Raw genomic sequence first — 14,743 nt, 5'->3', positions numbered from 1 at the left:
TGTGTATTTAGAAAGTTTGTGTATACACATGCATTCATACAAACATGCACATATACAAACACATAGACATTTACTTCACTCAGCCACTAAAATAAAATATAAATACAGTTCCCTCTATGCCATCCTGAGTCCTATACTAAGGAACATGGTGGAAAATGCCCACTTACGAAAGGAAAGTAATGGTAATTTTGCCTCAAAAAAAAAAAAAGTCTAGAAAGTATCCCAAATGGTACACAAAATCTCTAAAAGAATTGATACATACTGTCATTGCATAGTTGCTAAAGGCTTAAAATAAGATTAAATTATATTATTGGAAATGGTTGACCAAAACACAAACTGCAATAGCATATGTTCTCTTTTTATTGGCTCAAAGTATCCAAACATTTGTTTCTAAAGCTCTATGTTACACATTTAAAACTTTGATATCATTTCATACTTATTGCTCTGCTCATGTTCAGTGCTTTTTCAAACAGAAAAGTTTCCCTGCTACATGACACTAATGTAAAGGTGCAGAACTGTGAGCTTTGGTCTCAATTCACCAGATTAATATTCAGAGCAAAAGAAAAATTCAGAGAATTCAAGGAAACACATGCCTGTGTTTACAATAACAACAACAAAAAAAAACCAAACAAACAAAATAAAACTAGAGACCAAGGGCACATTCACCAATACATAGTTAAAAATGGTTAATTTAAAGGCTATGACACATATTTACCACAGCTGCATATCATCTACTTTCTTTTAATGAAAACACTAAACACACATGGATGGTTCTAAATGGCAAACTAAGCATGCTTTTAAATTTGGCACCAATACTGTCAAAGAGTACACATGCCTGACTTACCAAGAGATGCAGAAATGTAAACCTGAGTTGATAATGTTCTTAAAACAAAGTTAGTATGCACAATAGAGAGAGCAGGCTTGTCTTGCTCCTTTGTCTCTTTCGGGACACTGCCTTTGCAGGTTATCATGGAGTCAACGTGTACATATGACATCTAGCAGACCACAAGCTGATGAGCCCACAGCAGCACCATTTCAATGCTGCACATGCTTAGACTTACATCCTTAGGCAGAATGGCTGGGGCAGGTGCGCTCCAGAGTTAAATGTTTGAGGATGATATATTTCTGGTGGCTAAACTCATCATTTAACTACCATTAAATGATACTGCAAAAACTGACACTGAAACCTGTCACTAATTTCTAAATATGCTACTTATACTAGCAGCCGACACGAAAAAAAAATCACTCTAAAGAGCAAGAAAAAAACAAAGGGAAACATTTTGATGGATTTTTCTTACCTTAAATTCATAAAATATTCATTACCACTCATACCTACCTCCCAGTGCCCATTATTAATGCCAAAAGGTCTAAATACATTTGAAAAATGTATTTTGCAAATGTTATTCACACTGTTATTCATATAGATGATATTAAGAAGAAATAAAATAATGTTATTCATATAGACGCACTGTTATTCATATAGATGATATTAAGAAGAAATAAAATAATGTAATACCTTTACTTTTACCTATGGATTTGATGAAATGGTTCCATGAAGAAAGGATTTCCATACAAAAAGAATAAAGAGGAGAGAAACAACAATAAGAATTATGAATATATGTATATGCACTACTCTTTGAAAATTAAATATACAAGAAGGTATAAATAGGATTTGAAAACAAATGGAGATACAATCAGTACATGTTGAGAAATCTGCCTTTTTGAGGCAATACATGCAAAGAAATTAGGAAGCCCATGCTCACTTTAAAAGACTACACAAAAGGAGATACACAATGCTTATAGATAGAAAAAGTATTGATTTTGTAGAACACTATACTCAGCATTCGAGAAGCCAGAAGCCAAAGATGTCTGCATGTTCCCAAACTGACATGCATGGGTGAACAATGGACTCTTTTTGGTGCAGTACATTAAACCAAATATCTTTTTTCATATGTTAATTTATGATGGTTCTCGGTTTTTCTTTACTATAACTACCTTTAACTGCATATGCTGATAAACGTATGGAAACTTTCAATTACAAGTTCTTATGTCTCATTTATTTGCAGATATTATAGTGCAAAGAATAAAGGTAAGTAAAATCAAAAGAGCAAACCAATATCAAACCAACAAATAAAGGGGAGAAAAACACATGAAAAAATGTGAACAAAAATTACGTATTTAATTTGCAGCCAGATAATTTGCAAGCATTTGCCCATCCTTTGCAGTGATGGTTTGAAAGCAGCTACAGAACAAGAAAACACTGAAAGCAGAGTGGAAAAGGAACAGAGCCCATACCTTGGTCGCCCATCATCAGGTGCGCCAGACCTTGAAGGGAAACAAGAGCACAGTCAGCAATAAACAAGGGAGCATGGGAAGGCAGGGTTGTCACAGTGACAAAAATGTTCAGTGACAGACATCTTGTTTCCTATGAGACATGTCTGTATCACAGAGGCAAATCAAAAAGCATTCTTTCAACTCCTGGTTGGAATGCTTTGGGGCAAAGAGTTATAGAACTGCAATTTAAACACTTGCATATGCTGCACTGTGTATTTCTTCCATGTATCAGTTGCAACATTCAAGAGTATAAGAGCATGACTTAAAATCCAACCAATCCCTTAAATATTGCATCTGCCCTTCGTGCCCTTTGATGAGACTGTATTGAACACTGCCCCCACAGGGCTTGCCATTCTTTGGTGATGAAATTATATTTTAAAAAACCCAAAGGAATACCTGAAACATGGGCTGGGTCTGATCTTTTTCCCCTCATCAAAAAATGAGAAGTTTCATAATTAAATGAAAAAAAAAAAACACATCCTTAGTCACACTGAAATGATAATGCAGAAATGTCTCCTTGTCTGACACATGTAGCAATTGAATAAGCTTGTTCAAATACAAAAAAGATCATCAGACATGCAGGTGTAAAGTCTGAATTTACTACAGAATAATGTTTTTAAGAAACAGTGGATCACCTTTAAATAGGGTTAAGTAATTTCCCATGGAGAACAAAATTATTCAGCATTTTACTTAAGCATTAATTAAATACTAAACTATGAGTTAACATGAGTATATTTAAGATATAATTTCATCAAGGAAGTTTTCTGAAAGAATATTGAATTCCCTTTATTTAAATTATTTTTTAACTCTTGCTTGACAATTTCAGATTGAAGATCACCCCTTTTCTAAAGAATACTAGTAATGTTCTTTAAAAAAAATATTTCACTGTCCAAGAAGATACGTTTTACTTTTCAGCATTAATTCCTAGTTCTTTATTCTAAATTCAGAAATTAAGTTACTCTTCAATCCCTGTATATTTCAAGAATATGGGATAATGTCAAAGAAATATAGCATACATACAAATTTAATAAAATGTGTATTTCATTTCCCACTGTTAGTTCAAATATATTTGAGACTTTGAGCTACATAACATTGTATATTACTTGCATCAGTATTGAAATAATCTGTATCATTTTCTTAAAAATTTAAGGGGTATTTAAACATTCCTGTGGGGCAGATACATTAAAATCATCATATAATCACAATATAAAAATTATTTAACATAGTAGTTTAAAGTTTCTGAAATCTAGCTTCTTTTGTATTTTCTAAGTGATTTTAACCCCCCCCCCCAAAAAAATCATACAATCAGTTTAAAAGGTTTATGATCTGTTGGTGACTCATGATATCTTATATGCTTAAGAATAGTGGCTTATCTGTCCAGGTTATATAATTTTTCATTTAATTTCACTTTAAATATTATTATACATATTTCCTAATAAAAGTTTATAACTTTTTTGTAAACTATTGATAAATCAGGGAAATATCTCTGTACAAGATATAACTTTTAGATTCCTCAATGGTTTTTAATACCACCTTAGTGAGAATGGAAATTTTTAAATCTCAAAAGCATTAACACTGTTCATGCTATACTTTCTACCTCTAAGGGAGCTAGACTATATTGCCAAAGTGGAGTTATAAATAGGGATGTTAAAAATTATGACTGAATAAACTTTATTACAATAGTTTATGAGCCTATACTCTGAAAATCTTGTCAAAATTTTTCATGGGATGAGTGTGTGTAAGGACAGAGGCATTCATGCTTATTAAGGTGATTTTAAAGCTCCTTGGAATGCAACTGGATTTAAAGAGAAAAGAACAGAAACATGGAACATTTTACAGGATGGTTAAGGAAATGCAAAAGAAGTCAGAAAGATACTTAAAAAAACCTTTTTGATCTCAAATAACATGCACAATTATAAATGAGACTGATTTTGAAAGATGTCAGTCAGACCTGCAGGGTAATATCTTTTCCAAGTACATACTCACATGCTATTTAAATTATAGAATAGAAAAAAAAAGCCATATACAGGTGCAACACATGGAAAAATAGTCACTAATGATTTCTTTTAAAGTTTTAATCTATTTTACTTAAATAATGAAACAGAAATGTTTAGCAACTAAGCAACTGAAAGAACCTATGAAAGAATCACAAATAATATGTTGAAACCTGTTACTGATCAACTTTGTATTATCATGAATCGCTCTTTGAGACATCAAATCTTAGTAACTTTAATGGCTATTTATCTGTAACATTAGATGGGTACTCTTTTTCTAGGGAATCCATCATTGTGTAGAAATGAACATTATAAATGGCTATATTTCAAAACATTGTAACAAAATAAAATATGCTAAATACTTTCTTCTGATAGAGATACTAGTAAGTTGTTTATGCAAGAACTGTTAATGCTGTGATTATGTAAGTTGATAGGACATCAACTTCTGTTTCACAATTCTTTGTTCTTCCTAGTTCTTTTTGTATTTTTATCCTTTACATATTTCTTTGGCAGCACATGGACTAATGCATTTAAGTTCTTTAAAGGTAAGAATGTTGAAATATGAAACTAACACAACATGGAAAATCAACTATATTTTGATAAAAATCCTAAAAAAATTTTTAAAGAATGTTGAAATATGTTTTAGTTTGTTGGATTCTACAGGAAAAATGTGTAACTTTCTCAAAATTCCTTGATAGAGATAACTTTAGAAAACCTTAAACAAATACCATAATTTTATTTAACAGACAGAATATTACAAATATACTTACCAGTAATCACGCTGGAGTGCTGTATGCTTTCATTTCCACTGGCCAATGGCTTATTTTTAATCTAAACTTATGCGTCTTAATTACAGTCAGTACTTTATTTTGTGTTCTTTTTATAAATCAAATCATTTGAAACTAGACCAATGGGCTAGAGATGATGTAATGCTCAACATTTCCGAAAGAAATCATTTTGACCAAGAAAAAAAAATGGAGAAATCATGCACTGTGTTCAGAAACTGCAAAGAAATATTTCCTCATTTAAAATAAAAGAAGCAGGATTGTGTCATTTTTCCATGCAGAACACTGAAATAAGTATTCTAAGGTTCATATGGGATGCTGAAGTCCATCAAAGGCTGGAGTTGAAGGAAGGTTGAAGGAATTTCATATACTTGGGGCTGATGGAGTTCAGAGTGTGTGTGTTCTATATGAAAAATGATACACAATCCAGAAATCAGCAAATACTCAGAAAGAAGTTCAACTTACCTTCTACATTCGAGATGTACTCTATTAATACTAAGAAATAAAAGGCAAATGAGAGTTGGAAAATAAAGTACAAAGCACCCACCTTCCACATTGTTGTCTTCTGAAAGCACATGACAAGGAGGGAGAGAAAAGGAAAAACATTCATTAAGCAGCATGCAGACTGGACCTTGCCTTTGCATGTCTTTTTCATGCAAGGCACCAAACACATCATGCAAGTGCTCCATCGCTCCCATTCAAAGGGGAAAACACATCACGGGAAAGCAGGTTCCCTCCCATTGGCAGCATTTAAAGAATATGAGACGAAATTTCAGTAATACTGCTGTGTACTGAGCAAGGAGTGTTCAAAAGTCTTTCACTGCCCTGGGTAAAGCAAACATAACTCTTACATGTTGCTGGCATGGTTGCCCTAGGCAAATATTTTTACAGCTTTTCTTAAAATAACAATTCTAAAAGATTCTATTTCTAAATTCTGATTTGGATTTACTTGGACAAAAGAAAGTTCATTGCAAATAGCCATGACATTTCACTTAAAGGTATGCCTGTTCTACCAACTACGTAATCGATTTACTATCATGGCCTTTAAATATTTCTAATACTTCAATTTCTTTCCTTAAAAAAACACAACATAAATTTATGCACCTAAAATCTATCATTTATTTAGTTTGTTTATGGTGTGTTCATATTTTATCACAGATGACGATGGCTTATTATAATTTTTTAAATGCTAACTTTCAAAAATGTTAAGTAGAAAGAGTAATGAGTACAAGAGCAGTCCATTTGGCAGCTGTCCTTTAGGCAAAGTTTATCATGATTTATTCACTTTGTGCTTCTGTTTAGGGTGTGAATATGAATGTAGTTAAGATAATGATAATATTGGGTGAACTTTCCCTTATATTTCCATATATCTACACAATATTTACATATTTTTATATATTTATTTAAGTATATTTCCATATATGTATATACAAACACAGACATATATACAATCAGATTTTGTATGTCTTTCCTACACATAATCAATGTAAGGGTATGGAATTTAAAATATTATTAGTATCTATTAGGCAATTCAAGTACTATTTGAGACACTGGGCTTGGTATCAGGTAAGAAATGAAAGGAAAAGCTGTTTTACGGCACTAGGGTGAGAGCAAGGTTTCAATACTTATCAAAATGTTTTCAACAGTAAAGTATATCCATGTTGACATTTCTTGTCTCATTCTTGTATTTAATTTAATTAGCTGTATTTTTTTTAGCTGTATTTTTTAAACTGCCCATTTGATGAAAAGTGTTTATAAAAAACAAAACAACAGCAAATGTAGTAACTTGAAAGAAAAACAACTGTAAATGCACCATTTCATAAGGTTCAACAAATAGCTTTTTTAATGGTTAAAGTTACTAATGAATTAAGAATCATCAATTTTGTTTAAAATATATTAGGTGGAAACTGAAATATCAACACAGGTACACTTATTGATATGGCCTTACATAATAGAAAATTGTTAGTGGATAAATGTGGACAACAACATCTATACAAAATACTTGGTTTGCCAGAGTTCATTTTTAAAGAAATAAAAAATGATTGAAATATTTGGTATGTGATATTCATTTCCTGTTTGATTCAGGCTTCCAATCTACCAAATAAGGAATTAGAATTTGTTACTTTTCAACGGCAACTTGGACATGACATGGACACAAATAGTAAAGTTTCATTTTATTGCTTTATATTGGAAATCATACAAAGATATAGATTTTAATGTTATATACTTTGGCTTTTACAATGACATCCTTTGAAATTCTATTTCCCACCTAAGATGCTCATTTTTCAATAAGTTTATTAAATATGTAGAGTAAAACAACAAAATCAGGGAATTTAGAGGAGAATCCTTTGGCAAATATGGTCATGAGCAGTACAGTCCCAGAAAGGGGTTTTGGTAAAGTGCTGCATGAAAATCTAATAGGGAAAAGAAAGTGAAAAACAAGTCAACAAAATAAAACAGGACAAGTCTTGACACAAATGTTATAAATGTGCTTATGCTTAGTAGGATATTAGGAAAGGAAGGTGCACTAATAAAATCAAGGTCATTGACTTAGTTCCCTGAAAATGAGTTCTCTTTTCACTGTTAACTAAGGCACAGAGCCACAGGCAATACCACTGATCCCGCCCGGTCATCCAGCATTTCTCTGAGTTATTCATACAGAGAACCAGCTTAACTAAAGGAAATCCTTCTATGCAAATCCAAGTCATGCCCAAAGTGTAATCAAATCCTGACTTGACCATGTTCAGCAAAATGGTCTTCTCCGAAGACTCAGATTCTTTTAAAGAAGTACTAGAGTGAAAGAAAGGGTAATATATTAACTCCTATTTAAAAATTTTTTAAAAAAGAAGAAAAAAGAAGAAGAAAACTGGCTTAGAACAAACTCTCCTTGAGTTTCTATATATTTTCAGATTCAATCATAGGATAAAAAAAACTTCTCTTTATTTGTTTCATTCTATTCTACCCCTTTGGTAAGCATTTGTTGGCTTTAGTTGATTTAAAACCTGTTAACCTAGAGATGACCTCTATGTTATTTCAGAATTTGGAAGTAGCTATAAATGGCAGAAGCTCTAGCATTTACAATCATTCTCTATGTATTTTTCTTTTTTTCTTTCCTTTCTACTTGGTTTTTGGACTAAACAAAGAATATCAAGTTTAAAAAGAATAGTTTTTCTCATCACACCAACTTTTGCTTTCTCTTTGCAATCAAATACTATTTTGGTTTTGAGCAGCAACCAGAGAGAGGTGCTGAAATTGGCATGCCCCAGTGTAAAGGTAAATCAGTATATTTTGCTTTAGTGTAAGGTAGAAAGTAGTCCATCCAGCCTTACCTGCATACATTGTCAAGTTAGGGAAAAGCTCTTGGTTTGCAGAAAACCCTGGCTTCTTAATTCTGCTGACCTAATCCTGCTGTGTACATGAAGTGAGTCTCTTAGTAATCAACTTTACTATGATCACCATGCCACCTACAAAGATCACACTCTTTTTCTTTTGATTGTGAAAATAATAAATATAAAACCATGAAAAAGATAACTTAAATCTTATTTTTCTTTCAGATAAGACATACTTCCCTCACAGAGACAGAAATCAAGCACTAGAATATCAGTCATGTTATGAATGATATTTGTGTGCTGACATTGAGGGAAGCTGCAGACTATTAAATTTTACGTTTTAAAATTACCTCAAAAGAGCATCTTCACAAATGTTTTTCCTTTGGCCCCCAGCTTATAAGAATGCAAGGACGATAACTTTATTATGACAGTGTTCTTTGCACATAATCTTAATCACATACTACTAGGAAAAGAGAAATGAACAAGGACAAAATGTTCTTGTTTCAATGTAAAGAAAATCAGAAATTTAATCATGACAAGTGAATAAAGTTTGGAATAAAATGTCACAATTAACTCCTTTTTGTATAATCAGTGTTTAAGCTTAGAAATATGAAAGACTTCATCTAAATGCACATGCAGTAGTCAACTTACATGCTACATTTTACATTAAAAACTGGCCAGAAGTCTCCTGCCCCTACTTGGGCTTTCTTTCTCCGTTTCAGCTTTCTTCCTTCTCTGCTAGTTGCCTGTGACTGGCTCCCTTCATTTTCTTTCACTCCCTCTCTCCTCCATCAGAACTGCCACTATCGCAGGCGGCTTCCCACCCAGATCGATGCCCTCCACAATGGGCTACATAGCAAAACCGGTGGCCGGTGCTAGCCAGCAAAAGGAGGAATTCAGAATACAATTTTATTTCCTTTTTTAACATACCTTGAGCTTGCTAGTGTCTATCCTCGTCTTTCTAGCCCCTCACATTACTTTTGAAGATTTCACCCCTCATTTGGAGGACCAAATGCCAGTAGAGCAGGGTCTGGTTCCCATGGTGGCACAGGATGGAGTTTTGTTTTATTTTTCTTTTGGTGTTAACAGTGAAAGCCTTTAGAAAACCTCAATAATCTGGGAATGCTTCAAGGACTGGGAAATGGAGGAAATCACTGGTTCTTTGGATCTGGGCAGCAGTCAGCTGGAGGAAGACAAAAGCCAGCCAGAACCAAGAGGAGGTGCAAACAGAAAATGAAGCAGAAAGGTCCACTATGGAGGCTTAAGGAAGGAAAGAGACAGCCTGGGCAGGAATCCGGCTAGTTTCAAAAATGCTTTTTAACAGGTGGGCTCAGCAACTTATTTCAAATTCACCTAAATTGACACTCCCACTCAGCCTGCTGGAATCTCGATCCTAGGGCATGAGGGGAGCCAACTAGAGAAGCTAATTTTTCTTCTCTCTTTTCACTGTTCAGGAGTGATAAGAAGGGTATCTCTAACCAACCTGAAGCAGCAGAGATGTTCCTGGCATCACACTTAGAACTATAAAACCATTCTCCCTAGGAACATTATGGGCAACGTCTGACTATACTTTTGGCACAATACAATGATTCAAGTATATCATGGAATTAATGAGTCCTTTGTGAAGTGGTCTGAGTCTACTTTGCCTTACAGTGTTGTTTCCATGGGAAATGTGACATGAGTTTCAACCAATTTATTCAAATAACTTTTGAGATTATACTTTCATAAGCTGGAGACTCCCTATGTTTCTGCTTCACACAGTAGGTACCAATTTTGTTACAAAGAACTTGTGGTATTCAATTCAAAATGCTCCATCTTGTTAATGGAGGAAGAAAGTAAGAAAGGGAAAGAAGGAAGAAATAAGGAAGTCTAATTATATGGCAGATTCTTCTGGTGTTTAAGCTGTTCAATGGTCCTAACGGAATTTAAGAGTTATTAGTCAACATATTAAAGTATATATTAAATAGCACGCATAAACTATATTGCATACAATTTCAAATTTTCTTTTCATGAAGGACTATTACAAGGATTTTATTTTGCTTTTATAGCCTCAATTCTTCCCTACATCTAACCCTTGAGAGTTAACATTTCTATATTCATATCAATAGCTGGACTTAGGGAAAGACCACTTCATTTAACAGTGACCATAAACAGAGCATAGTCTACACTGTGTGTGCTCATTTTTATTGTTTTATTGCTTACTGAGAAATGAACATTTCCTAGTACAGAACTGACAGATAACAGTGAACAGGGTGTTACCATGTACTTTCCCACCCAAGCTTAATCATTGCTACACAAACTCTCCAAAGAAAGCTGGTTTTGGTGAGTAGTGCTTCCTTATTAAGAGTCCAAAGTCACCACATTTTAGGAAGTAGAGGAGGAAAGCTCTTGGTTTGGAGTTGAGAAAATAAATTTAAATACACCCCTACCTACCTACCCAACATATCACCCCTTCTAGTGGGTGTGCCAGTACTCAGATGGGACTTTTCTTACGAGCAAATAAACAGGTAACATCCTCTGGCTTGTGTGGTACCAGCAGAGAATACTCCACAATGTGTCCTAGGTTCTCCAACATTAAATAGACAGTAGGTGAATTCTGCTGAAGGACACCAATGGCCCTTCATTTGAGAGAACTGTCTAACATATGCTCGATGTGTACAGTTTTTTCACAAATCATTTTTTTACAGAGATGTTTCAAATAAACTTTCAAACACTTCTGATTTTACTCATTTATACTTAGGTTCTCAAATGAATCTATTTAATTTCTCTGAGAAATAAAAACAAACATATTTTGTCATTAAATTAAGGGGACATTGCACAAAAATATGACTAAACCATACTGTAAGACAAAGTCCTAAATTTAGTTTAACAAATTAGATTTTTATAAATTGAATAGAAAATGGTTCGTATGATATAAAACTGACCTGTCATTTATATATACATTATTATATTTAAGGAAAAATAAAATTTTATTTCAAAATAAATAATTCATGTTATCTTTAATCCATTAGGACCTTTGCACATTTAACAAATAGTCCAGAAGAAAAATGCAATAAATATTAAAATAATATTTCAGTTTTTCAAAACTTTTTCATTTTCTTTAGTGTTTAAAACTCAAGATATTTGCATATTTTATAATTTATGGCTAATTTAATTTTAAAGTTTTATAGAAATCACTGAAAATAATTTTAAGGGGAATTAACTGGGTTTTTTTTTTCCTAAATGAATCAGATAGTATGTTAAAATTTTCCAGGAATCTCTCAGAGTTGACTAAAATGCTACCTACAATGAACCAAATATCTAGTAATCTTTTCAAATGTAGGACATTTGAATAGGAGGAAGACTGTTGAAAAGAATTCTTCTGCTTCTCCAAAGACTGAAAGCACTTAGTCCAATAGTACCTGGGGTTGAAACATATAAAATTATTGTTTTCAGATCAAAATTGGTTAAATACCAACAATTTAATATGGTTAAATCTAATATTTGTAAGTTGGTGGTTTCTCTACAAACTGTGCTATTCTCTGCTTACTAAATATAATGTAGGAATATCAGGTTAAGCCAAAACATTAATGCATTCCTTAGAATCAATCAGTGGAAAGCAGAAAATAATCAGAGCAAATGCAATTTTTATAAAATGTTTTATAAAATGTTATGAAGATCTCAAGTAACTTCTTCTAAATGCTCAAGAGAAATAAGAATAAAAAATAATATACTAACTCTTGGGTAGGGCTTACCACTTTAAATGTACTTTCATAAACATTATCTTATATAATCTTTATATTATCTCACTGTGGTTGGGTGACTTGCCCAAGATACCCAAATAAAAAATAGAAGATTCCAAAAGTATACAGAAAGTATGTTTTAAGGCTCCTTGTGCAAGTTTGTGTAGATCTCAAAAAAAAATTTTTTCTTTTGAATTTTATTTATTTTTTATACAGCAGGTTCTTATTAGTTATCTATTTTATACATATTAGTGTATATATGTCAATTCCCAAAAAATTTGTTTTAAAAAGAAAATAGACATGAAGAATTTGGACAACATAGGGTAATGCTGAAGTGTCTAGTAAGGTGGTGCTATGTTGCTGGAACTATTATCAAAATATATTTATTATTGTCACATTTTTTTAAAGTAATATAATAAAGAAGTATGAAAGCTGTACTCATTATTTCTTTGATCCTGTTACAAGAAGGCAGAAATATTTAGGGAAAATATTTCTTTCTTAATTGCATTTACGTGTTAACTCTATAAAGTCAAAAAATGTAATACTGTTTAATTTCCTTTATTGAAGAAAAAAAAAAAGGTCCCAACACTCTTCTTCCCTGTACTATGAGAATGAATTATTTCCCAGAAAAAATAAAAAAACACGTTTATAAAATCTTTGCCCTATTATAATAGCAAAGAACAGGTGTGTTTACCCATGGGCATTCTAACCACTAGAAATAAAATGGAGAATTATTCCATAATTTCTTGCTGCCTTTAAAATTTAAAGGAAAGTGTTCATTTCATTCACAGCACATAAAATTTGTCTTCCCTTTTATAATATCTGAAACAAAAGAACACTTTCATTCCAAGTCAAATATTTTGGAGGGTTAGGCAATATAATACGAATTTGCTGCATATAGTGTATCTGCCTTTTCGTTTTACTTATAAAATGCGAATGTAATAAAAATATTACTTTCACTCCTTTTACATACATGCTGTATAGTAAATCTCCTCGGAACTAAGCAGCAAGTTCTAATCTTTTCAAATTTGAAAAAATAGACAAGAAGAAAGAAAAACTAAATACATTGTCCAGTCTCCTATTTTCCTTTAAAAAATAAAGTTTTATGTTACAGGCTAAGAATAAAATAGTTTGTTCATAGGTACAACCAATTCTATATCACTGAAAATTTCATATATAGAGATGTTTGGGCTAATGTCTAGTACTTAAGTAGACCCATATGAATGCAAGTCCATGTTGAAGAGGGGACCATAAGCTTGAATAATCTATCTTTTATCTGTTGATTTACTGATCCATAAAATTAAATCACTACAAATACAAGCTTTTAAGGTAGCCTTGTAATTCCCCATCTTATCTTGTCCTGAAATGGATATTTGCTGCTTAAGAAAGCACTCTGAAAGATAAACATTTTTTGGACTCTTGTAGAGCATATTTAAATGTTAATTCCATCATTCAAAACAGTTTGTTTTATTTTTTTAAATGGAATAATATGAATATAACATTATTTCTTGACGTTTGTACAAACTGCTTTCTGATTGCTGGAACACAGACTTTTTTTTTTGACCCAAATGACTTCCAAGATAAAGACTTAATTTTCAAAATAATCTCATCAAGTTATAATTCATAATATATTGCTTCCAAATGTGTAGCAATACAATGCTATTATGACCACTTCAATTCATAAGCTCCATCCTAAACATCAATACTTTTCTCAATATTCCCCATTAGGTCATTTAATATTATTGTGACAGATTTTATCTGTAAGTCTATGACAATGTTTTTTACATAATAGTTTAATAACAACAGCGGTTTTCAAATTAGTAAAAAGCATCCTCCATCACAGTCTCATACAATGAATTCTCTTACATTACATGTCAAAGACTTCTCTTCCTATAAAATAGGCTTCCTATTGAGTACTATACTATAGGAAAATAAACCGAATGGGCAAATAAAAGGACCAACCTTTCTGTAACACTGAAATACGGCAGAGACAAGGAATAAAAAAGGATAAAAGAAGCAGCTCAGACCTCTAGTTAATTCTATAAAAGTCCAAGATCCTGTCAAGGGGCTATTACTTGGTAACAAATGTACCATTAAGTAGGCAAATAAAAACTATGAGTAGGAAGAATGGAAAAATAACCCTGAACATGGAAGCATTAATTGTGACATAGTAAAAAAAAAAAGGAGGTGGCAAAAACATCTAAGAGATGAAACAATGGGTTAAAGAGTTTCATATAAAGAATGAAAAAGGTGAAGAATAAAAATTTAGAGTGGATCTGCCGACTCTATTTTCAGTATTTAAAGAATGTAGGCCTGATCATAAAATTAAACATCATTCATTTTATTATAGAAATGTACCCTTATTTATGATTGGTTTGTGACATTCCATCTCCATTTTTACATGGTAAAGAAAATGAGTCAATGTAAGAATGGAAACAGAAATATATTTATAGCCTCGATATCTTAATAACATTTAATCTAGATATCCCAATGAGCTGTTGTCTGGTAAATAAATAAAGTATTGAAAAGGATAGATGATTTCCAAAGGGTACTGAGGTCATCTGACATCTAAGTCCAGC

General features: G+C 32.3%; 1 protein-coding gene across 15 annotated transcripts in view; it reads right to left on the bottom strand.

The window, feature by feature from the left end:
- NRXN1 (neurexin 1) overlaps positions 1 to 14,743 on the bottom strand; it is a 1,115,884-nt gene that overhangs the window by 1,012,018 nt on the left and 89,123 nt on the right. For 7 of the 15 annotated variants that reach the window (XM_057558508.1, XM_057558511.1, XM_007190033.2 and 4 more), the window contains exons 3-4: positions 5,661 to 5,678; positions 2,296 to 2,325 (exon numbers count right to left, since the gene is read on the bottom strand). The exons of 5 other annotated variants lie outside the window; for them this stretch is intronic. In XM_057558508.1, coding sequence (XP_057414491.1) covers positions 2,296 to 2,325; positions 5,661 to 5,678 — 48 coding nt within the window. The remainder of the gene's footprint in view (positions 1 to 2,295; positions 2,326 to 5,660; positions 5,679 to 14,743) is intronic. 3 more of the 15 variants (XM_057558509.1, XM_057558513.1, XM_057558514.1) reach the window with 1 other exon arrangement.

The sequence above is a fragment of the Balaenoptera acutorostrata genome, chromosome 12 (genome assembly GCF_949987535.1).
Source record: "Balaenoptera acutorostrata chromosome 12, mBalAcu1.1, whole genome shotgun sequence".
In the NCBI taxonomy this organism is placed as follows: Eukaryota; Metazoa; Chordata; class Mammalia; order Artiodactyla; family Balaenopteridae; genus Balaenoptera; species Balaenoptera acutorostrata.
Note: the sequence above shows the minus strand (reverse complement) of the source record. Positions and strands in the feature narration are given on the sequence as shown.